This window comes from Drosophila bipectinata, chromosome 2L, assembly GCF_030179905.1.
Source record: "Drosophila bipectinata strain 14024-0381.07 chromosome 2L, DbipHiC1v2, whole genome shotgun sequence".
Classification (NCBI taxonomy): Eukaryota; Metazoa; Arthropoda; class Insecta; order Diptera; family Drosophilidae; genus Drosophila; species Drosophila bipectinata.
In genome coordinates, this window is record NC_091736.1 from 7,636,958 (window position 1) to 7,661,681 (window position 24,724).

A 24,724-nucleotide genomic window follows, 5' to 3' on the forward strand; every position below is an offset into this window, starting at 1 on the left:
AATAGACCTTTATTCTGCCAACATTAAAGGATTCCTTATTTATTGATCCAAATATTATTCATTTGATTACTTATTCCACTTGGAAACAAAATAAATATAGTTTTTAATATAAAGAGCCTTTCTACACGCTTCTCAAAAAGTTTTCCTAAGCCTCCTACTTAAAGAGACTTTATTTTTTCTATTATTACTACCCCTTCCTAAATAAAATTGTAAACAGACTAGAAACTACAACTTCGTATTAGTACTCCCCTTTTGACCTTTGTTATGCCACCGCTGAGTGATCCCTTAATTATTAGACCAGCTTTTTGGTCTTGTTTAAGAAAGGTATAGCCAAACGCAAACTTTTGCAAATGTCAGCTAAGCAATTTGCGGCAAACAATTTTCTAATTTGTTTTTCCCTTGACGGGCAACTATCTGGGGAGGGAACCCCAGCAAAAAAAGCAACCTATAGTCTAAAACTTTTCAACGTTCCACTTGCGTAATGCGCAATAATTAATCAGGCAACAACAGCACCAGAGCTGATTTGATTTAAGTTTGATGTCTGTTGCCCTGACGGCTTGTTTTTTTTTTCTGTGCTCAGTGTTTAGTATTAAAGTTCAAGGTCAAATTAGCGGATAATCAAACAGCATTTTCGCATGCAATTTGCATTTGCTTTCGGTTTTTTGAGGCTTCTTTAGTGGCGGACTGGGGATTTACCTTTCGTTTTCATTATTGGCAACATTGTTGCAGTTTCGCCTTTTAAGATGAAAATCGGAGAAAAATCATTTTCACAGCCGCTTTGAGCTTTTTGGAGCAGAAAACATTGGCAGTGGGGAGTTTTTCCTGCATTTTCCGTGTATGCAGATGGATGCTTTTCCCCTCTTTCTACACGACTGCTGGACATAATTGCCCCAGCCACGCCCACCACCCGCAAACCAGCCACAAACAGCAACAACTTCATTTGCAGCCGTAATTGTTTTGGCCCATATGATCCACCCCCTCCACCATCCAACCGGCTCACATTGCTCATACGCCATGTTATCTGTGCTGGCTACTTGGGAGATTGAAAGCAAAATGTGCAGCCACTTTGCCGCGGAAAAGCGGCTTCTGCTCGTCTTGATTTTCCTCTTTGCCTAGCCGTTGTTTCTACTCGTTATTGTTCTACTTTTCCGCAGCGAGCTGAGCAAGCCAGTCTTGCCAGTGTCTTCTAATGACCAGGCCCGGCCCCGACTGCGGCCAGCCAGCCTCCTCCTCCTCAGTTGGCTGGGAAAGTGTTCATCAAGTCGGCTTCGTCGTTTATCATATTTCGCTATTAGTCGCAAACGCGACTTTCTAACTGAACATTTTCGAGGCCTGGACAGAAAGTAAAGTGTCGTTCGCCGATTTGTAAGCATTTATCAAGTAAAGTGCTCTTCGCCGGCCTGACTTTCTTGGTCGGCGTCTTCTAAATATGGCCTAAACGATTCTCTACTTATGGCAGTCGAACACAAAGTGAAAACTACACTCCAGCTCGGCCATTCTTTTTTAATTTGTTTGGGAATTGATTTGTCAGCTTTTGATTAAGTGCCATGATGGAAAGATTAAATGGTTTTATTGGGAAATTGTTTAAATTGTTAGTTGGTGTTAAGTTGGATGAAACTGGCTAAGCGGATCTCAATTATCGGGGATGGCTTTTTGATGGATGTAAGTAGCTCTGATCTTGAAGCCTTGCCGACAAAGCAAACATTCAATTAACTTCTCATAACCGTGTTCTTTTAATACCAAATTGTACACTTATCTACCTTCGACTTGGCGCTGACATCATGTAATTATTTTGGCAAATGATTGGCTAATTTGTGCCCTTGTGGGTGGAACTTATCACGGAGCAAGTCTGCCGCCGATAACATGGGGGATCTATAGTTTGCTTTTCATTTCTTTCATCGTAAAAATTTGTGGTGCCAGTGCGGTGTATGTAGGTGTTTCTTGGGGAGTTGCAAGTTAATTATCTGAAATCGTGTGGCAGCCACTGACGGTGTCTCAACGGTGCAAGATTGGCAGGTTATGGCCAGTGGTGGCGTTTTTTTTTCGGTTTTTCCATTTTCCGAATCGTATTTTTTTCGCTTTTCGGGTGACTTTTGTGAAAGGAAACGGATACATTTCAGGCCTTGACTGTTTATCTCTTTCCTTTCGCGCCGACTTTCCACTTTCATTGGCCAGAATTGCCATTGAATGATTAATTAAAAAGATTTATGCTTTAATATCAGTGCCATTGTAATCTCATGCCACTTTTCCGCTTTTCATTTGACGCTCCACATGTCCAGTTCTGAACAGACGAGGTCTTTGTGCAATAACAGCAGCCAGTTTTCCAGATCCAGTTTCTGCCCTACCCAGTACCATAATACATCACAAAAATATCATTTCTTTTTTTCGGAGTGCAGAAAAATAAGTAGAAACTGTATCAATACGCGGCATATGCATTATGAGTCAGGCAGCAGCCAGCAGTCTGCTTGCTGTGCCCCAACCCCAGTTGGCCTCAAAATGTAACAAAATACACTTACCACATACAGTGGAGATTGTCAATTAACCGAAAGATGCCATCTTAATGGAAGGGTCTTGCTTTTATGAGGCAATATTTCTTGTATCATCGAGGAATATACTTTTCTTGAAGTCTTTAAGACTTTATTCTGAAAAACAGACTCCCCACTGTACTTCCATTTCGTATAAATGTTTCGTATAAATGCTGTTTCTGTCTTTGTCGTCAAAATGCATTTTTCCAACAAGACAGCCACAAGCTGCGAGTTGAGAGAAAAAAACGTGCGGCTCGTTTAATTGAAAGGCTTTTGGGGCATGCGACAAAAAACACGACGGATATTGAAAGTCAAAGCAACCGCTCTGGCTCCCGCCTCCCACTTCCTAACTTCTGATCTCCAGATTCCAGGCTTCAAGATTAGACAGAGCCAGCCATTGAAACAATATCCGAGTTTTAATTTATGCCACAGCTTTGGGCTTCAACCGGCTTAAGTCTGTAAGGCCCTCGAACCAAACCGAACCGAACAATGAAGTGAGCTTTAAAGGCAATAACCAACTCACTCACCCACAAAACAAAAACTGCACCACCACCCAATGCAGGCACCACAGCTTAGGACTTAGACTATATGTTATAGGTCTTCTAAGAGTTACTCTTTAATTTTCAGAGGTTTAAAAAAATAAATGAATATTGATGAATCAAAATCAATCTATGTAAAGGATTAAATATTAAATATTAAATACCCTCCATATTATTACCAATAAACTTATCGCTTTAGGGTATAAAGTCTTTGAAACAATTCAGTTTGACTTGCAGTTGGCATTTGCCTTTCTGGCCAGATCTCCTTCGGGTTTTTTTCATTGTTTCTTAGTTTATGTTGCCTTGGGGCGCTAATATATGCTAATCCCGAGTTCGCTTTAGGAACCAACGACACACCCACGCCAGGCCAAAGAAAAGCGCTGGAGGAAAGCTAGGAAAACGGGAGGATTGGTGGGAAAGCGGCAAAAAGCAGACCAGTCTAGAGTAGCCTTTGCTGCTGTTTTGGGAAAGTGGTCGTCGCTGCACTCTTTCCTTTTACTTTCAACTTTTTCCCCAATGCTCTAGAGCGGCTTTTCCTTGATGAATTTGCATTTAAGCTTCTCTTCTCCGTAAGCCGATAGGGGCAGTATACATATAACTTTTCTTGGACTGATCTCGTTTGCTAATTTTTTTGTGCGGCCATGTGGAAAACTCTTGGCCGCTTGGACGAACGCCTCAAAGATGTTTTCCCTATTTTCTCGCTTCCGTCGCTCGTACCTTTTGTGGGAGCAGTCACCCATACTAGTGGTAGTGGTACCTTTTGGATAGTAATTTCCAAAAAAACAACAAACATAGAGTGAGAAAAAGAGTGTTTGGGCCATTTGCATGATTAATGTTTCACTTTTCTTGGGTTGGGCCCACTTGGCTCAGATTTTTTTTCAGTTAAGCTCCGTTGGAGTTGGTCGAAGGTGCCGTAGGGCGTGCCATCATTTACTTATTAGCCATACTATTAAGTCCAATTATGGCTGCCCTCCCTCGGCCAGCCGGTGCGGGTGAAGTGGCAGTCTCTCAAGGCTGAAGTTTCCGGCTAAAATAAGAAATGGATCTGTAGCGCTGAAAGTGAAGGCATAGTAATTGTTTTTTTTCTGAATGACTTAATATTATTCACCAAAACTCCAACTGAAAACTGTTTTCAAAGCTTGGAGTAATTTTCTTGACATTCTTTGAAAGAAATAGAAACCCCTGCCATATCGATATCACAAATACTCAGTTGTTTCCTCTCTATAATTGATAGTCGGGTGTGCTGAATGTGACTTGCCAATCCACATCCGATTTCCTAAATATCCCCCTGCCATATATATCTTATAGAGCTGTCAAAGAACTCACGATAACTTCATGGCATGATAATTACATGACTGGGCCTCTAAACACCAGCATTGTCACCAACTTAAGGCCCAGAGAACGTGACACAAGATGTGGGAAAGACAAATCGCCCAGAGGCTAATTACAAGAGCATTATGTAGAGCACACATAAATATCCAGAGGGTCCGGAGGACTATACCCTATAAGATCGTGTGTTTGTAACATAAAACAACCCAACGGTGAATTGTTCTGTTTTTTGTGTCTGTCTGGGCCATGTTGTGGCCCATATGGTTGACCCACCGACTGGCCCCACTGTACAGGTAATTCCACTGTGGTTCCACACCTTTCGTTATATGGAAACTGTTGCAGCACCTCGTGTTCAGTTGGCTTGTGTGTTTTTCTTTTATTTTTATTATTTTTTTTTGTTTTGATGGCTTTGTTTCCCATGTGTGAACCAACAGCCAGGCTGACCATAAAACAATGCAAAACAGTTAGAGCCGCAAATGACAGCCAAGATCCATGAAATTATAACAAGTTTTGGAAAAGTGTCAATGAACTAAGCCCAAAACAAGAACTATTTGTATAAATATTTCTCCAGTTATATGTGTACAGTTTACGGGTGGTATAATGTCAGTGGGGTCTAAACCGATTTAAGCCACCAAAGCGGAACAAACTTTTCTGACCCGAACGAAAGCGTTCCTCAACCATGGCAATGGCATGCCCGGAAAAGCTAAAAAGTTGCCAGAAATTAAGCCAGAAACTGATTGAAACTAATTTAAACTAACTGAGATTTTTGTTTATGAATTTGTAAACAAAGTTTTAGATATTTTTTTTTATTCAAAACCCCCTTACACTCCCTCGCCCATCCTATCTAAGATTTGCATATTTTGCACTTTGGCATTGAGTACCGGAAAAACGTGACTAGTTTTTTGTTACCTCTACCTCGGCTAACCCAACAGAATTGTTCTCTATACGGTATATAGACTCCTAACTATATCAGACCGGAGCGTGATTTCTTATGCTTATCGTCATTTGTTTATTTTTGGCTTGTTGCTGAATTTAAATAGCGACCGACTGGTCCGGACGCCGGAGTGCAGGTCTTGGCCTGAAATCGAGATTTTGTATTATTTGCGATAAGCTCTCAGGGCTTAGATATAAGGCAGAAACGTTAGAACAAGCTCCGGATGACTTGAATATTTATTTTTAAATTGTTTGCAATATTCATAAAGAGGCTAATGGATGGTATACGTAAGATGCTATTGATGTATCATTTATAGAGAAATAATCCCCGACTTTTCTCCATTCCCCACTTGATGGCAACTTGTCAGCCTGACAGTTTTACTAGCGTTAACCTCAGAGACCGGGGAACCCTTCACAAACTCTGTTCGAGCCGCCAAATGGATGTTGTAACCTCCAGGCTTGCCCAATCCCTCGCCCCGTCTCTTTCCATTTCCCCCCAAAGACTTTCGTCTCTTTCTACAGGCTTATGCAATGGGTTGGACGGGTCTTGAGAGTGGGGGGAGTGAGTTTTTGGCACGTCGTGGCATTTTCCTCCAGCCGCGATCGTTCAACATAGTTAACCGCACCGTGAAAATGTAGTTAACACTTGGCTCTTTCTCTTTCTTTGGGCTTTGGGCCCTCTCTTTCTAGTCGTCTGGCTGCCTGGCGTGTCACTCATTCACACCACATGTTGGGTTAAGAAACTTAACAATGCAGTCAGCATTTATGTGCTTGTTTGGATGCCTTTTGCATTTTAAATTCATTTTATGCCGGCCGGCGAAATATATTCAATTGTTTTTTGGTCGCCTGTAGACAAATAAATATATCATGAGCTTAGAATCGGCTGACATTGTTGTATTGTAGGCTGACAGAGTATCTGGATTTCCATACTCCACCGACGAACTACATTTCGACACGCGCAATTACATTTGTTTCAGCCCACTGGCAGTTTATTTTTCCAAATAGTTTTGTTCAGTTTTTGTTTCGTTGGCGTACTTAGACTTGATTTGTGACATATCGGCATAAACTTTTGAAGTTCCCAATTCGAGAATGCCAGAATGTCTGTCTGACTGTGAAGTTGTCAAATTTGCTTAGACTTGTTTGTGTTGAGCCCCAAGTGGATAAACAAATGGGGGGGTTAAGATATGCTAGAGTTCACAAACCCACACCCAACCATTACCCAATAGAATTATAATAAAACTCCCATAAATTTCACTTTAATTTCAACACCTTTTTCTTGAAATATTTCAATGTGCTTTGTACTCTGGTTTTTGACTTCTTTCTTACTTTTATTTTTTGTTCACCACCCAGCCCACATGATTAGCAAATTGATTGATGTATGGGGCACTCCTAAATGTTTTTGTTCTCTCACCTGAACACAACAAGATATTGTATCTTGAGGAGCTACCGAAAGCCCTGTCTGGCAGGCGCTGGTATTTGTATGAAAACAATTTGTGGCCCCCACGCTTTGATTTTAAATTTTGACAGATTCACTTTTCCAGGCGGGCTAAAAGGTTAACTGATTTGAATTTTGTACAGCCAGCTGATAATAGAGTGATTATCTTTTTAGACGCCCACATTGCCGCCAAAGAAAGTTTTCTTCCCGAAGACCCACTTTTGGTTCAATTTATTGGACTTCCTCTACCGTTTATCTGTTTAGTCAACAGGTTGATTTATTAATTGAATGATTACCCAACTGGGGGAATTCGAATTTGACAATCAGGTTTCTGTGTTTTTGCTTGGCAAATGCATTTCTAATGAGATTTGCTCAGATCCGAGTCGCAAAAAGCTATTTTGACGTCTCACCAGATGATGTCAGATTGCTCAAATATACCCCCCATTTATTCGAATTTGTTTGCCTCCCAAGTTGGCTCCAATTGCGTGCCACAGAAATCATAAATAAAACATTTTCGGCATTAAGCCAAGCTGGGCTGGGATCTAAGCTTTCTATTAACCGTTTTGTTGAATGTCCAGCGGGTTGAGGTCGATCATAAATCAAAATCATATTTCTATTATACATTATTGGGGTTAACAACAACTGCGGGTTAACATCAAATTTTTATTGGCAGACGAAACTGCAGCGAAAGATTTAATTGAATATTTCCTTAAAGGCGTAGCGACTTCTCACTTTGCTGAGCTGCCAGTTGCACTTACCAGGTAGTCATGTTCGACCCCACAAAAAAAAGGTCAAGATTGTTTAACAAGCTGTAAAAATAATCACTACAAAACATAACAATTTGTTGGCTTTATTCGTCGGCCCGCCCACTCGAATGCAGTTCATTTAATGCCCGTCTGGCATATGGAAATCGCAAATTGAGGTTGCTAACTCTTGTTGTTTATGGCCCATTGGAGGATTGGTAACAGTATCCGCACTGTAAGACACGGCTGATTGAAAAGTGTTGACGGGATCTTTCTTTGCCATCTCTTTTGACCCAGATGAGTAATCAATTTATATTCCCTGGTGTCGAGTGTTTTAGATTCATCTTAGAAGGTCTCCCCACCAACGATTTGCATGAAAAACAAAGCCAAATCCCCATGTGTGTGGTCTTTGATTACTGATTTAAATATTTAACTTGGTCTTTGGGGTTTCAGCACTTTAAGAATGTTTTTAAAATTATTTATAAATTACTTTTTATTTAAGTTTTTATAGAATTCTCTTGACTTTATATTGTATACTTTTGGGATCTGTTTTAAAATCATTATGTAAGCTTTTATTTTTCTAAACTCTATGAGTTATTGGTTCTTATTTGTATTGTTTTTAAAAAGTCATAATAAGACCTTGATTAATTTTTATATTTCTTTAAATCTTATCATTTTGAAAAGTGCCTTACATTGCAAACAAACAAACTTATCAAAGAAGATACCATATATAATTCTTAAAGCTCAAAACAGTCTTTATTTATTTACCAATTTGGCAATGATTTCATCCTTAAACTTAGTTTCAATTATATCTTGCCATTTCCTTTGCGTTTTTAGTTTATATTCATAAATGCATCATTATATTGCGTATTAAAATATTAATTCCCCCACAAGCTGGCCAGTAGGTCTGCCATTCGGTTAGCCAAGATTGTTTGGGTGTGAATTTCGAAGCTGGTTAATGAGCTCAGGAAATCGTCGCCTGTTGGCCATGAGACAAATAGTAAAAAAAAAATATTAAAAAAAACTTCAGACAAGCACGCAAAAAATCACAAAAAAAAGGCTAAATTACACTTGGTCATAATTTACAGAGTAATCTTTTTTTTGCACAAGCTATATATATTCATATTTTAGATTTTAATATTGTTTCTATAATTAACTGTGAAATATTTTGGAACAAAGAACCCACAACAAAGGTGCGGCCTTACCAAAATTAGAGAAAAATGTCAACCTTATTCTTAGTGACCACAAATTAGATTCAAAATGAGAACGTCTCCAAAAATCATGATTCAGTAAAGAACGATTTAAATATTTTAGTAAACTTAAATCTTTAATAAATTAACCGTCAATATTAAAGTGCTAGCAGTGGGTAGATTCTGGCATCTGACTGAATTTTTTAATTTATGAAATGCCGGAAATGATTTATCAATAGCTCCTCTGATTTTTGCCGACTTCTAATCAAATTATAAGTAATGTCATAAAGCCATATTAATACCACAAAATTAAGTACTTAAAATTTATCACCCCAACAAAATTATGCAGAACAGAACTGCATTCGAACTGCTGAAAAAAATGCTGAAAAGCAAAGACATACTGTGGGCAGATATTTGGGGGCTGGCAGCTGACAGACTGACACTTGTTATTAGAGCCAACACTTAGATGCCTGGGTGTAGTACTCTTGGCCATGTTTGTTGTTGTTGTTGTCGTTTGTCAAATTGTAGCAATTTGGTTAAGTGCGTTGCAACTGGTGGTGCGGCTCCTGCGTTGAAAAACATATTATACATATGAAATCGCATGTATCTGTATCTGAACTTTTATAAAATCTCATCTGTTCGTGGGCGTATCTGGTTGGTTCAATTTGAAACGCATTTTTTTTTTTTGGTTTCGAGTGGTTGGCCAACTCCTCTGCACCATTTAGCAGTACATAAAAATGAAGCACGACACGAGAAAATGGAATATAAAATGTTTCAATCTCTATATAATTAAATCGGAAAAAAATGCATAGGGTGACCACACGAAATCGATCAGATTGGGGCATTATGTAATGAATATCTTGAATGGGCCAAGTTGTTTGCCGGGAAATGGATATTCAAAGCAGATGAAATGACCACAAATGAAGTGAGATAATGAGGGTTAAGGTGAAGTTGAAGAGGGTTAAATAGAAAGCTTGATAATATCAATTTCAGTAGAAATATTCCAAGAATTCTAAGCGTTCGCTTCCTACAGTAATTACCCACTAAAGCCCACATACTTGACAACCAAATCACAGACTTGTCTCTCAATTAAATAAAGCCGCGTTTAATCTCCTCTTTCGGAAGTTTGGCCATATAATTAACACTTATAATCGAGCCAAATAGGAAGACTTTCAACTCCAGCCTGTACCTCTCTCTTAGCGGAAAATTACCAGCACAAATAGCAATCATTAGACAAATTGCGCGGCCATTACCAAGTGCACTACGTGCCATCAACCTCCCAAAACAAAAAATGTAATAAAATCAGAGACACCGAAAAAACCTTTTAACGAACACTAATGCTTGATTAAACTTTCAAATCAGCCAAAGCCGCCAGAGATGCAGTTGGGAGATTGAAACTCCCCAAAACACAACCACTCCTCTTTTCGGGGCTTTAAGCTAAGAGGCCCACAAGCGTCTTTCATCAACTTTGACACCCGAGAGTACAGGGTAACGAAAATATTTTCTTCCTGCTTTCCATGAACGAGAGTTCAGTTTTCCGCCTGTGAAATTTATGGCCAGATTTTCCCAGAGTCGTTTCCCGACTAAACGCCAAGAGCCATCACGCTTGTCACGTAGTTCAAGTGGTGGACCAGCAAATTGCAACGCTTTATTATTGAATTATGTTTCATATTTTATTTAAGACGTATTATTTGTGGGGCGGGGAGGCTGTCTGTTCCCCAAAGCAACACCTCACATGAATGATTTTCTATGGTCTTCCAACTAATTGCGGCTAACCTGTTTAGCTTTGTTTCGGTTTTCATTGTAACACTTTGAATTGCAACTGCAGATCGCCGATCACAGATCACAGATTTGTGCAATTAATCAAAATTGTCGGCAACGCTTCAATAGCCAGAAATGATTGGCGCCGATAGCCGAGATTTGCTCACAGATCTTTCAAGCTTACCTCATTGCGATGTGAGCTTTTTTAATTCCACTTGCCACTATGATATTGACGGATTGATGAAATGAGCAGGCGCCGATGGAGTGGGTTTATTAGATGATTGAACGCTCGACAGTTGGGATTGAAATGTTGAGTAGTTTTTGGTGAGCTGATGGGGTTCTCATATAGCCTAGAATATATAGAAGCAATTAAATAATTGTTATAAATTATTTCCTGCCTCCAGACACTTGCCAGTGACAGCATTTGTAGCCCACAAAGTCCAAGACTTACATCTCGATTCAGAACAATGCAAATAAATCATAATAATTATTGATTATACTTAGCCCACACCAGCCAAAGCCAACAAAAGGCTTCATTTCCAACGCTGGCCAGGCCCGAACAAAAGCTAATTCGTTTGGTAATTTGCATTAAAAAAAAAGACTATTTGAAAACTGTACAAGCGTAGCAGATTGTTGCAATCCAAAAATGACAATGAGGCAAAAAACTATTTTAATTACAAATTGCAAGAAGGTGCCAGGCAGGAGGCAAGCGATAAATAGCTCTATCCAACAACTGAGGATGGATAGTTGGCAGCTCCAGGGCAGTCCAGCTATTTTTTAGGGCGCAAATCAAAGGAACAGAGCCAGCCAAGTGGCACAACAAAAGCAAGTAGCTTAAAAATTAAAACTGAAAAAAATTAAAAGATTTTAAACAATTTTAAGAAAATATATTTTGAAGATACTGTAAGTGGCAGACAAGCTTATTATAGGTTGGTTTATTCTTATATTTATTAATAAATAAAAACTTTTAATTAAAAACCTTTTAAAATTTTAAGATTTAATAAAAAAGTATATATCTTAAATATTCTTCATTTAATTATCTATTTATCTATTTTTTTAATAAATACTTATTTATTTTCTTCTGTGTATTTAAAGTGAACAGACTGCATTCATTTGAATATGCGGCACATGCAGGCGGGCCCCACAGATCCCCATTGCCCGCCCTGCCTGCACAGCCCCCTTTTACCACTGCCAGTCCCCCCTATCATGCCCCGCCGCCCATGCCAGCTCCCATCCATACCTATGTATCTGAATAGCATCTGTCAGGCCAAGGCACCAGATAAAGAAATTGGCTGCACAATATCAGATGCCAGTGGGGGGGGTCTGAAAGGGGTAGAGGTGTCTGTCAACTATGCACTTTTTTTTCCAGTGTGTCGGCATTGTTTGGTTTGTTTGTCAATCTGTCTGTTGGCGGTGCAGTGCAGTGCGTTTTTGAGTTTTGGTTGGATTTTGTTTTGGCTGCCATCGTCTTTTTTTCCCCCTCGAATGCCTGATTATTTCACTTGATTTGTGTTATGCAAATTGATTTTCTTTTTGTGTCCCCTCGGCTTTTGTTTGCCCAGCGTTTGTTCGAGTGTTTGTTTTGCGTTGAGTTGTTTATGGCGAGGTAGCTACCATTTTGATTGGCCTTTGTGCAATAGTTAAGCTTATGATTGCACTTGAATCGGAAAAGCCGTGTTGGCAGATCAGTGGCAGTTGGTGGAGATAGTAGGAGATTTATGGGGAAAGTAAAGAAATGCCGGAAGTCCTGAGGACCATAGAGTAGAAGGCTCTACCTTCTCTATTCTTTAAATAAGCCTCCGTTCTGAGTACACAGTTCTCTGGCTTAATTAAGCCATTCCCACAAAGACTAAATCTTGACCAAACCACCAGCCCAAACAATCAATCTTTGTATCTGTATCTAAACTATCTGCATGGCAAATGTGGGGAATGTGTTCCACTTGGCTGACCCGATACTACCATTGTAATGGGTGCTACTGCTGTTTCTGCTGTTGATTTGCCTAATTTCATTTTACGGCCTTTTGGAGGGAACATGTACGCCCACAAATCCGTAATTCCGTATTCCATCCGAGAGAATTTATTGCAACCGGTGGGCAGTGCAGACAGACGGTTCGGGTCTCCAATAACTTTCCACGATTGGCCATTCCTATATGCAGATTGTTATTAAACAATTAAAGCAATCGTGGGTGCCAAAACTAGCGGCAATTGATTAATTGTTTTAGCAAGTTTCAAGACCACCACCTCCCTCCTCTTGAAAAACTAAAAAGAATTTGCAACGATTTGATTTTGTAGTTTCGATCATTCCTCGCGTGTTAGAACAACGATTGATATTTTGGACTTTAGGTCGCAAACGTGTTCCACGGAATATGCAAATTAATGAGCGCGGCGGCCGCGCCGTGCCGACCCGAGATTGTAGATTGAGTATCTGGCAGATACGTGTGCGTGCTACCAAATGTGTCGCTCAAAAACTCAATAAGACAGGTCTCAAACGGCCCGGGTACTCGCTCTTTTCTTGGCCTCTCCGATAGCTCAACTCAATATCGGCAAAGTGGTTTTCAAATCGTTGGAATCTCAGTCGTCAGTCGTCAGTTTCATTTGAGCCGCGCTAAAAAACGATACGCGACAACGGCTAGCACGGCTAAAAAAACGATTTTAAAAACAATAACAACTGAAAACGACAAGCAATTTTTTTTGAATAATTATATGGCAATTCTTTATTTGTTGTAGAAAGAAATTAGCCAACAAACTCAGCGAAAAACGTGCAACGAATATTTTATGAAAAACCAAAAATATTAAAGCCGAGAACTACGAAAAAAAAATACAAAAATAATTATAGTTCAGTGTGAAAAAAGTGGTTGTAAGAAGGAAAAGATAAATAGATACCGCAACGAATTTGAAACGGCACTGAAAGATACAAGATACAACGAACCGAGAAGCACGAGAAAAAGATACAAAGAGAACACCCAACACGACCTTGACAAAGTCGCAAAAAAAAAAAAAGCGAACAAATGTTATGAAGACTAGTCATCAAACGATAAACTGCAAAATAAATAAATATATAGCAGCCGGAAAGAATAAAGTATTATTTAAAGTGTATTATTAATTATACGAACAAAAAATTAAAAACGAAACCACAACGCCCCCAAAAAACAAAAAATCACACAAAAAACAATTACGAATTTATAGCCTTAAAGTCTCAGTTTTTTTTGGTGGGCGTCTGTCTCAAATGTGCCATAAAAATAAAGATAACCAAGAAGCCAGATTCGCAATTAACTAAATAACTTAAACAAGTGAATACTGAATCGAGGAATGTTTTGTGGGCCACCAAGGACGAATGCAGAGATTGTGAAATGTTCGCCCCACGGAACTCGTCGCCAACCGCCATTTACGGCAAGGAGGATGTAGCAGCCTATGAGGTAAAGGTCGCCTGCTGATACAGATACTATCCAAAGATATCCAGATACAGCATTTACTTAACCGACTTTGGATCCGACTTGGAGAAGTCAACTTTCATTCGCGTTAGTTGGAGATATGGGTGGAAAGCAAGTTCTGTGCTGGCTGTTTACCTGGTAGCTTTTCTCTGGCTCTTTCTACTTTTGCATATTTGCCAGAGCCACATCCGTTTCGATATGGATATCTGGCCACTGTTGTGGATAGTTAGACAGATACATATATCCAGCTGCCCACTCTCGAAAACCGCTGCATGATTCATTCTACTCCGGGCTACACAAAACTTTTGTCTCCGCACTTGTAATGGATTTTTGTGGTTTTTTATTTTTTTCCTCCAACCGGCATACAAATATTCTATTTGAGCATGAATTGCTTGCTCAGCCGGGGGGTAATTATGGGCAATTAGCCACTGTCGGCAGCATCAGAGAGTTGAGAAGTTGAGAAAGGAATCTATCTGTAGACAATGTCAAGGATGGAATCTAAGCCAGGCTTAAATTGATTTTATTCTATCGGGAATAATAACGTGGCCTGGCTTTCGGTACATTGTCATAAACATTTTGCTCACGTAACCTATCTGAAGGTATAGTGCCATTTTTTTCAGCTTTGTTATGAGGGCCATGTACGGTTGCCGTTTAAGCCGATGAAAGCCAATTGGAAATGCACAAAGCGTGGTGGCACAAACTCACAAAAAACAAGAAAGCAAAGCTAACTTCGGGCGGAGCCGAAGTTTATATACCCTTGCAGCTATAACCGGATATATATCGCAAACATCGGATATAGTTGGCCGATCCTTATGATTACATCATAATAAAACCAATTAATTACAATAAAGAATCTAAAAAAAAGTCCCAAGCTTCTATCTTCAAAAATTCGAAAGTTGATATTTCTACCAAATACCATTTCCGATCGTTCAGTTATATGTCAGCTATAAGATATAGTCAACCGATCGTTATGAAATTTGGTAGATCGGATTGACTGACCAAAAATAGAATGTGTACCAAGTGCCAGCTTTCTATCTTCAAAAACACGAAAGTTGGGTCATTTCCGATCGTTCAGTTATATGGCAGCTATAGGATATAGTCGGCCGATCCTAATGAAATTTTGTAGGTCGGATTAACTGGCCAAAAATAGAATGTGTACCAAGTTCCAGCTTTCTATCTTCAAAAACACGAAAGTTGGGTCATTTCCGATCGTTCAGTTATATGGCAGCTATAAGATATAGTCGGCCGATCCTTATGAAATTTGGCATGTCGTATTATTTTGCCAAAAATAGCTCTCATGTCAAATTTGACTCTCTAACTCTAAAAACACCAAAGTTATACCATTTCCGATCAATCAGTTATATGGCAGCTATAGGATATAGTCGGCCGATCCCGGCCGTTCCGACTTATATACTGCGTGCAAAGGAAAGAAGGGTGTGTGCAAAGTTTCAAGACGATAGCTTTAAAACTGAGAGACTAGTTTGCGTAGAAACAGACAGACGGACAGACGGACAGACGGACATGCTCATATCAACTCAGGAGGTGATCCTGATCAAGAATATATATACTTTATAGTGTCGGAGATGTCTCCTTCACTGCGTTGCACACTTTTGGACAAAATTATAATACCCTCTGCAAGGGTATAAAAAACCTAACAAAACCAGAATTTCTATTTGCCAGAGAAGCCGAGAGCCAAACCAACATAATTGCAATTAATATTCATTTGTTTAAAGTCGCTGACTTATCAACATCTCAATAATTCATCCATAAATTATGCAAGAAGTTCTTAATGTTAATCTTTTCCTGCTTGGTTGTTTATTTATTGATTAAAACAGGCGGGGAATTCATTAGGCCCGGCTTCAGGCCTTAGGCGCCAGCTAGATTTTGGCTGCTGGATTCCATCCTCTTGATGGGCTTAATTGTAATTATTTATAAACATGTTCAACTATAAATATTAATAAGCTAATAAAGGGGGCGGAGAAATGCGGCCTCAATATGCATACAGTATTTGGGAGTTAAAATTCTACTGAAGGCCGAGCGGGAGGCCTTAAGGTAAACATTTTCATTGCATGATTTTCGGTTGACACCTGTCGTCTAATGGAAATATTTCAGCTTATTTTGTGGCCTTTTTTGCTCGAATTGTGGGCAGAAAGCCGCTTTAAAATTCGAAATGCTGTGGGCTTGGTATAGAATTTGGCCAACAATTGCAGCCAAACAGCTGCGTGCATTGAACTTGGTCGAAAACAATAGCAGTAACTCCATCATTAAGACAATCGCCGGGCATTGGGCCAAAAAGCAGACACTTGACCGCAAAGTGATTTGCCTTCTGGCCAATTTGTACTGTCTGGTCATGGCCAAGATTTCGTCATTCATACTTTGAGTTAAATAATAATTAATTATCATTTAACGGCCGCATCTGTCGCACAAAATGGATATTTGAGTTCTCTTCGGTTGGACATAAATTTCGCTACTACACCAAATATGTAACAAAAGAATTTTGCTTTTTTTGTGGGCTGTTTTTTATATATATTTGGCAACTACCAAATTAAGCTTTGATGAATGGCGTGTGTTGACTTCCGTTTGTAAAATAAATGGATAGCATTGAAACTGTGGCAGATTGTTGGTAGAAGAGAGAAATATTATAGGATTCATAGCCCATAATTTAACATTTTAAAATCTATAAATTTCATTAAAATTTCTAATCAAATTCCAAAATGAAAAACTAAACTCTCGTAACATCCCATTAATTTTGTGCTGCTGCTTTGCCTAATTATCATTTCAAAACGAATTAAACCCCGCAGTTGCAATCAAGCTCACGGATTTTGTTGCGCATACGCCCCGTAATTGCTCGTCGATCTCTTTCTACGGATCTCCACCTCTCTCTTTCTCTGGAAGCTAAAAGAAATCGATGCCAGTTGGTCATGATTTGGGGGAAGCTTTGATTATCATTTTTCAGTCATGGTTAGCATATTTTCATTGTGGCCGTCCCTCCCAGTCATGCTCAGAAATTTTGTTTACAATTTCACGGCATATTATTGTCATTAAAAATGCAAATATGCGGGAGAAGTGCGATAGAGAGAGTCGAATAGAGACTAAAACGAGATGAAACACAAACCGGTTGGCCAGATCGACCTTATGCATTAAAATATAGATTTTAGAGCTGCGTTGGTGTTTGCCTGAAACACAAGCCAATAAAATAATTCTCGTAGTAAACAGAAACGTTGGAGTCTCTCGGTCTCACGTTCCACTGCCACTTTGTTTTATTTCGAGATGATCTCAGCCTGAATGTATGCGTTTAATTTGTATATTTGTATCTCTATCTGTATCTGTGTCTGCGATTTGCGACGCAGAAGAATCAAGCATCTTTTGGATGCTCTTTGCATGCCAAAGTTGACAGATCGCCCACGGCTCGAAAAAAAACTGATTTACGTCCGTCTATATTCGATATTCGATGCCATATTCCAAACCCAGCTAGAATGCGGCAGTCAGCTCGAGCACTTTGCTCGACTTGCACTTCCTTTTCACTTTTTTGCCATCATTGCTATTGTTTTTTAAGTCATAGCTCAAAATACTCAACCTGTTCTGTACGCCCCTTGATTGCTTAGCTCGGCTTTAAATTTTTTTTTAATAACCCATTACTTAGTGGCTTGGGCAAGATCAAGGTGAAGCTCAAGTGAGGCGTAACAACCGACTGGCTTTTTAAATATTATAAACAAGAGCCACCTTTGTGGTAAAATAATGAATGAAATCATTAGGGTTCTCAATACCTGCTTTCTCAACTTATTATATAATAATTTCGAAAAAAAACTATTAATGGAAAATGTAAAACCGAAAACATTGGAAAATCATGTTGACATGATGTGGCAAGTTGTATATTGGCTTATGTAAATCATATAAGGCTGGGTTCATATGTAAACACACGATACCAACATGATAAATGTGCGAATTGTGTGCGTTAACAATTCACACAGCCGGCTTTTAGTTTTTTCAGCAAATATTATGTATGGGCGGCCTTGGAAAAGAAACAAAAATAAGCTATATGGGTACTCAGAGTGATGTAATTCCTAATGATTTTATGTTCTCGTTTATTTTTTGCAGATAAAACTCAAAAAAGTCTTGGGCCTGACTGTGTGCAGCAATGCGGCTCTGGATGTGTCCCCAGTCAGCGGCCTGCTGGCCTATCCAGCTGGGTAAGTTCAAAAAAATGTCTATACTATATATTTCGTGTGTCATGCTGGGCCAAAAGGAAACCATCAGCAGGGATATCATTTCCTGCTGGTCTGTGTCGAGATTTCAACTTAAAGCTTGCCACAAAAAAATGTGTCATGAATTCGGTGGATTTTATCTCGTCAACTGCCACACATGGCTGAATATTCGCATTTCTTGGCCATAAATATGGAAGAAATTCGAGTGACGACTAACGAGGGAAATGGGAGTTATGGGGAGGTAGCAGAAATAAGTGACATAATGTCAGCTGGTTGCACATTAAATGTCAATGCGATGCTGGGATTTGCATACGCCAGTGAATATTTGCTTAGCTCGCAATTGGCTATTACGGGGCGTATACGTAATATGCAAAATAATAATAATCATCAATGACAGATTGGTTAAACGGAGGCTCACTAGATATTCGTAATTCGTAAATGGAATGCGGAGCGAAAATTGCCAATAAGAGAGCTTAAATTTAACTTCTGGTCTTGTTAATTATTTGAATCCTCTTTAAGCTCCTGCCTTACCTTGTCCTTTCTCGTATTTAAATTGTAATTAATTAAGCCGAGTAACTATACTAATTATGTGCATTAAAAAAAAGTGCATATTTACGCTAGAATTACGACGAAAAGTTCTTTTCTCTTGGCAGCCGTGTGAGCTTGGCATGAATAAATAGAAACTACCAAGGAGAGTACATACATATACTACACTTGAAAGCGAGCCTCGAAAGTACTCCTCTTAAATAGAAATAAATATGGAAATATTTCATATTTAAATATATTTCCTTTATTCAAGTGTATAGTCAGAGATGTGGGCGTGATGTCCTCATTAACCAGGAACACTAGCGGGGCGGCCAAAGAGCAGCTTAATAATGAGCCGGGCAGAAGGCAGTTAACTGCTGGCATAAGAGGGTTAAATGGGGGTCGAAAGTGGTCGAAGGTGGCGGCTCGGAAAGGCACAAACAAAGTGGGGGAAACCCAGAAAAAAAGGAAACCCAGAGCTTACATCCTTGGGCATTTTAAATGTGTAGCCAACTATTGCTGTCGTTCCTTGGTCAAGGACGTGTTTAAAGGATCTTAAAGTGGCTGATAAATGTCCACAGAATTCTGCAGTGAAAATATAAAGCTTTTTTTTTTTATTTTACAGCTGCACCGTGGTGCTGTTCAACGCCAAGCGCCAGACACAGGCCTACTTGGTCAACACCTCCCGCAAAGCATTCACATCCGTGGCCTTCTCCCGCTGCGGTCGCTACGTGGCCACCGGCGAGTGTGGCATCAATCCGGCGATCAAGGTCTGGGAGCTGGAGTCACCCAACGGCAGTCTGGAGCACTGCACTGGCGGCAGTGTTGTGGCAGAGTTTGTGGATCACAAATACGCCGTCACCTGTGTGGTAAGTGTACTCACTAACTTTAGGTAGCTTTCTTAGTTAATGACTAACTATTAATTAATTCTAGGCCTTTTCGCCCACGGGCAAGTACCTGGTTTCGGTGGGCTCCCAGCACGATATGATCGTCAATGTGTTCGACTGGCGGGCCAACCTGAAGATGGCCTCGAATAAAATCAGCTCGAAAGTGGCTGCCGTTTGCTTTGCCGAGGATGGTAGCTACTTCGTCACTGTGGGCAATCGCCATGTCAAATATTGGTATCTCGAAGGAGGCAGGAAGGTAAGAAGGTTCTCCTTAGGGAGGAATTAAATCCACAAGCCACTTTATACTCTTTGAATATTAATCCCATAACTTATTCTGAAGGCCAGAGCTAATGATTTACATGCGTTTTTGCAGTACAAGGATCCAATTCCCTTGATGGGACGCAGCGCCATTCTGGGTGATTTGCGGGACAACGACTTCTGTGCGGTGGCATGTGGCAAGGGCATCTGTGCGGAGAGCACGTACGCCATCACCCGTCAAGGACATCTGGTGGAGTTTAGCTCCCGCCGCCTGCTGGACAAGTGGGTGCAGTGCCGCACCACCAACGCCAACTGCCTCTGCGTCAACGAGCGCTTCATTCTCGTGGGCTGTGCCGAGTCCATTATTCGGATCTTCAACGCGGCCACGCTGGAGTATGTGACCACTCTGCCACGCACCCACTACCTGGGCGTGGACGTGGCCCAGGGCATTCAAATCAATCACATAATGTCGGTGCCGCAACAGGCCAAGTTTCCGGACTGTATTGCCATGGTTTTTGACGAGCAGCGATCCAAGGTAACATATTCCAGAAATTCAAGGATATTAATAGCATACCCTTCTCCCAATTAGGTGAGCTGCGTCTACAACGATCATTCGCTGTATATCTGGGATCTGCGCGACATCTCGCGGGTGGGAAAGTCGCACTCCTTCCTCTACCACTCCACGTGCATCTGGGGCGTGGAGACAGTGCCATACAACGTAGAGCGGGAGCCATCACAAACTCTGCCAGAGGAGTGCTTTGTGACCTGCTCCTCGGACGATACGATTCGTGTCTGGGGCCTGGATGGCTGCACCAACAACGACATCTATCGGCGGAACATCTACTCCAAGGAGCTCCTCAAAATCGTGTACAGCGACGAGGAGCTGCAGTTCATCAAGGACCAGGGCTCGTCGCTGTTCGACAAGAGCGGCAACTCCTCCTACGACGGCCGCAACGGAGTGCGATGCATCAAGATCAGCCCGGAGCTGCAGCATCTGGCCAGCGGAGATCGGTGTGGCAATATCCGGGTGTACAGCCTGGTGAATCTCCGCCTGCTGACCACCATCGAGGCCCACGAGTCGGAGGTCCTCTGTCTGGAGTACTCCAACGAGAAGATCGAAAGGAAACTACTGGCCAGTGCCAGTCGGGATCGCTTGATACACGTCTTCGATGTGGCCCAGGACTACTTGCTGCTCCAGACCCTGGACGATCACAGCTCTTCGATCACCTCGATCAAGTTTGTGGGTGCCGGACTGAACTTCCAGATGATAAGTTGCGGGGCCGACAAGTCCATCATGTTCCGGAGTTTTCAGGTAAGTTTCTAGCATGGCGAGCAGGTCGGGATTGGAAATAATGTCTATTTCTCAGGGAAACATCTTCATGCGGGGCACAAACACCTCTGGAAAGACGACTCTGTACGACATGGAGGTGGACTCGAATGCCAAACACATTCTGACAGCCTGTCAGGACAGGAATGTCCGGGTCTATGGCACCCAGAATGCCAAGCAGACGAAGACCTTCAAGGGCTCCCACTCGGACGAGGGAAGCCTCATCAAGCTCAGCCTAGATCCCAGTGGCATTTACGTGGCCACCTCCTGCACGGACAAGACCCTGGCTGTCTACGACTATTACTCCAGCGAGTGCATGGCCAGGATGTACGGACACAGTGAGCTGGTCACGGGCCTCAAGTTCACCAACGACTGCCGGCACCTGATCTCGGCAAGCGGCGACGGTTGCATCTTCATTTGGCAGGTGCCCCACGACATGATCGTGACCATGCAGGCGAGAATGTCCCAGCAGCGCCTGCGCTCGGGGCATGCCCCGTTGCCGAGGCCATTGGCGCCCATTTCGCCACCGGAGGGCATAGTTATGGAGTCGCCCACCAGCGAGATCGAACAGCCTCAGTTGCAGCCAAAGTTTGGAGTCACAGAGCGCTTCTCGGATGTGGGACAGTTGCCACAGTGGGCGATGCGCAAGGCTGCCGGGGATTCGGATAGCGGAGCTCTGTCCATCCCCACGCCCAGTGGTGGTGGCGCCAATGCTGTTCCCGCCCTCCATGCCGCCTCCTCGATGGGCAACCTCAGCTCCTCGCCCAGTCAACAGATGGCGCCGCGGGCCCGGGGCCGATGGGCGCAGAGGAGCACCCAGCTGGAGACGGCGGACGATCTGCGTTCGAACTCGGAAAGCCCCCTGGGCACAGTCTCGTCGGTGGGCGGACACAGTGGCGTCAATGTCCAGACATCCGACTACAACAGTGCCTCCTCCAAGGACATCATGTACAATCAAACCTACTTGAGCGAAGACTCGTCCATCGACTCGGGCATGGAGACCCGCAGGGGCGAACTGAAGTTCATTGGTAGCAGCAACAACGGAACGGTGGTCACAGTGTCTTCCGTCTCCTCGCTGGCTGTTTCAGCCTCTAATGGTGCCATGCCTGCTCCGGGCTCGGGAGCCGGACCTCAGCGTCTCCAGCTGCCGGATAAAAGGGGGAAACCCGGACTGCGCTTCGATACCCACACCCACGATCATGATGGCGACGTGGAGGATATTTCCGATGGCGAACGCACCAGCTCGGACCATGGAATGTTCTACAACAACCTGGCGCCCAGCACGCCCACGTAACTTAAAGCCATCGATTGCCTTTTGAGAGGAAGACTAATTTAATTTTATTCTTGCAGAGATTTCAAAGTAACGGCCATGAACGAGGAGGAGCTACGCAAGTCGGTGCGCCGCCAAAAGTTCGAGAAATCTGGCCTGCAGCTGACACCCCCGGCCCTCAGTGGCAACGGAAGCTCGCACACGGCCAGCACTGGAACCGGAACTGGCACATCCGACACCGAGGACGAAGGCTCCACGCCCAGTGCCGAAAATGCAGAGCGCTCGCTGGCCTCCACTCTGGGTGGCAGCTCCGAAAACCTGCCCCAGACCAGCAACAGCTTCCTGCACGCCGCTCTGCCCGAAGGCCCCGGACTGACATCGCCCATGGAGCGGGGCACCAGCAGTAAGATGGCTTTCTCGAGAAGATTTAAGAGTTTAATAACCAAAAGTGTTCGTCCTAGGTCGCCGCAGCATCAGCGCCAAGCACAACACCGAGAATGGCAAAGGGGTGGCTGCGCCGCCCACCATCACCAAGTCGTATACCAGCACCAAGAAGGAGGAGCTGCTGCAGGTCATCAACAAGGTCAAGCAGCAGCTGGAGAATGTGAGTGTTACAGTTGTGGCGGTCAAGGTCCCGCCATTCGTTCAGTGTGTTTTCCGTCTATGTCCCCCCCTTCTCGGGAGACTTTTTCCCCCCTTTTTTTATTTCCTCATCTAATTTGTTTATTTCTTTTGTGTTTTTCTGTATTTTTTATGTGTCCCATTATTTGTTTTTGGTATCTGGTCTGTCCTACAATCTCCAAACTCCAACCTCCCAAAACCCCCAAAAAAAATGCACCCAAAAAATAAATAAAATACCGTTGCGTAACTTGTGTGTTTAGGGTACAACGCGCAAGAATGGCAACCCAAGGTTAAATGCTATAGTTGAGGTGAGCCGATTTCAGATGCCTACTAAATCTCTTTGCTGCTTTTTGTATTGATGCTTAAAAATACTTGACAAAAATAATACCCACAATGCTTTTAAGACTAACATATAATAAATTTCAAAGGTGGTTTCATTTCAAACAAGATTGTTATAATAAACTAAAATTATTAAAATTTCTAAAAATTAAAATATTGAAAAAAAAAGTATTTTGCATCGGCCGGGAATCGAACCCGGGCCGCCCGCGTGGCAGGCGAGCATTCTACCACTGAACCACCGATGCTTCTTGGAAAAGTCCAATCCAACTTCCCACATGTGGCATCGCGCCGCAATAGCTAGCGAGTCTAAAAATAGCCCCAGCTAGCGACTAAAAAAGAAACTTGCTTAGTCAGATAAGCCAACTCGGCTAAAGATGTCGCGGCCCCATTCCCCACCACCAAACCCCTCAACACTTTATCGCAGCACCACTGAAAACCTCACTGAGCAGCCAGAAAACCACTCAAACCATTTAGCAACTCATCCCACTAACTTCACTCAAACACAGATGCTTAAATAAACCCGTTTGTACTATTTTGATATTGAATTAGTACTTACTAACGTTGTGTATGGTTGTTATTTACTAACGGAACTATGACTTACTGCGTTTATATTTATATTTCCATCATACGATTCTATATTCAAAATGCATAAAATTAATAGGGTATCAATATACGGATCCATTAGGATATTCCACTTAAGAAAAGAATGATTATTGATTATTGTCTTTTAAATATTTTAAAGGCCAACCAGAAAAGATCATAAAAAATCTACAAAATATTTTTTTCCTAGATTTTGATGCAGATTTGTGGAGAATCGATCTAGAAATCGTTTAAGGTATTCCGCTTAAGAATTGGATGGATATTGGCAGAGATATAGCCTTCGCAGGGGGCTAATGGGTGCCTCCATGCATTTTTCGGAATTTCAAAGGGGACACCCCAGAAAATTTGACAAAAAATCTAAAAAATATTTTGTTTCTAGATTTTGATGCAGATTTGTGGAGAATCGATCTAGAAATCGTTTAAGGTATTCCGCTTAAGAATCGGATGGATATTGACAGAGATATAGCCTTCGCATGGGTGCCTCCATGCCTTTTTCGGAATTTCAAAGATAATGCCCCAGAAAATTTGACAAAAAATCTAAAAAATATTTTGTTCCTAGATTTTGATGCAGATTTATGGAGAATCGATCTAGAAATCGTTTAAGGTATTCCGCTTAAGAATCGGATGGATATTGACAGAGATATAGCCTTCGCATGGGTGCCTCCATGCCTTTTTCGGAATTTCAAAGAAGATGCCCCAGAAAATTTGACAGAAAATCTAAAAAATATTTTGTTCCTAGATTTTGATGCAGATTTGTGGAGAATCGATCTAGAAATCGTTTAAGGTATTCCGCTTAAGAATCGGAT

The 24,724-nt window shown here is 41.7% G+C and overlaps 1 protein-coding gene and 1 non-coding gene across 12 annotated transcripts in view; one reads left to right on the plus strand and one right to left on the minus strand.

The window, feature by feature from the left end:
- Wdr62 (WD repeat domain 62) overlaps nt 1-24,724 on the plus strand; it is a 55,177-nt gene that overhangs the window by 24,298 nt on the left and 6,155 nt on the right. For 4 of the 11 annotated variants that reach the window (XM_017253202.3, XM_017253199.3, XM_017253200.3 and 1 more), the window contains 9 exons: nt 17,985-18,076; nt 19,242-19,485; nt 19,550-19,759; nt 19,877-20,296; nt 20,351-21,073; nt 21,129-22,378; nt 22,439-22,761; nt 22,820-22,962; nt 23,240-23,287. In XM_017253202.3, the coding sequence (XP_017108691.3) occupies nt 17,985-18,076; nt 19,242-19,485; nt 19,550-19,759; nt 19,877-20,296; nt 20,351-21,073; nt 21,129-22,378; nt 22,439-22,761; nt 22,820-22,962; nt 23,240-23,287 (3,453 nt within the window). Of the gene's footprint in view, nt 1-13,133; nt 13,872-17,984; nt 18,077-19,241; nt 19,486-19,549; nt 19,760-19,876; nt 20,297-20,350; nt 21,074-21,128; nt 22,379-22,438; nt 22,762-22,819; nt 22,963-23,239; nt 23,288-24,724 lie in introns of those variants that run through there. The other 7 variants (XM_017253204.3, XM_017253208.3, XM_017253201.3 and 4 more) reach the window with 4 other exon arrangements.
- On the minus strand, nt 23,493-23,563 carry TRNAG-GCC (transfer RNA glycine (anticodon GCC)). The gene has a single exon. It is a non-coding gene; the product is annotated as a tRNA-Gly (tRNA).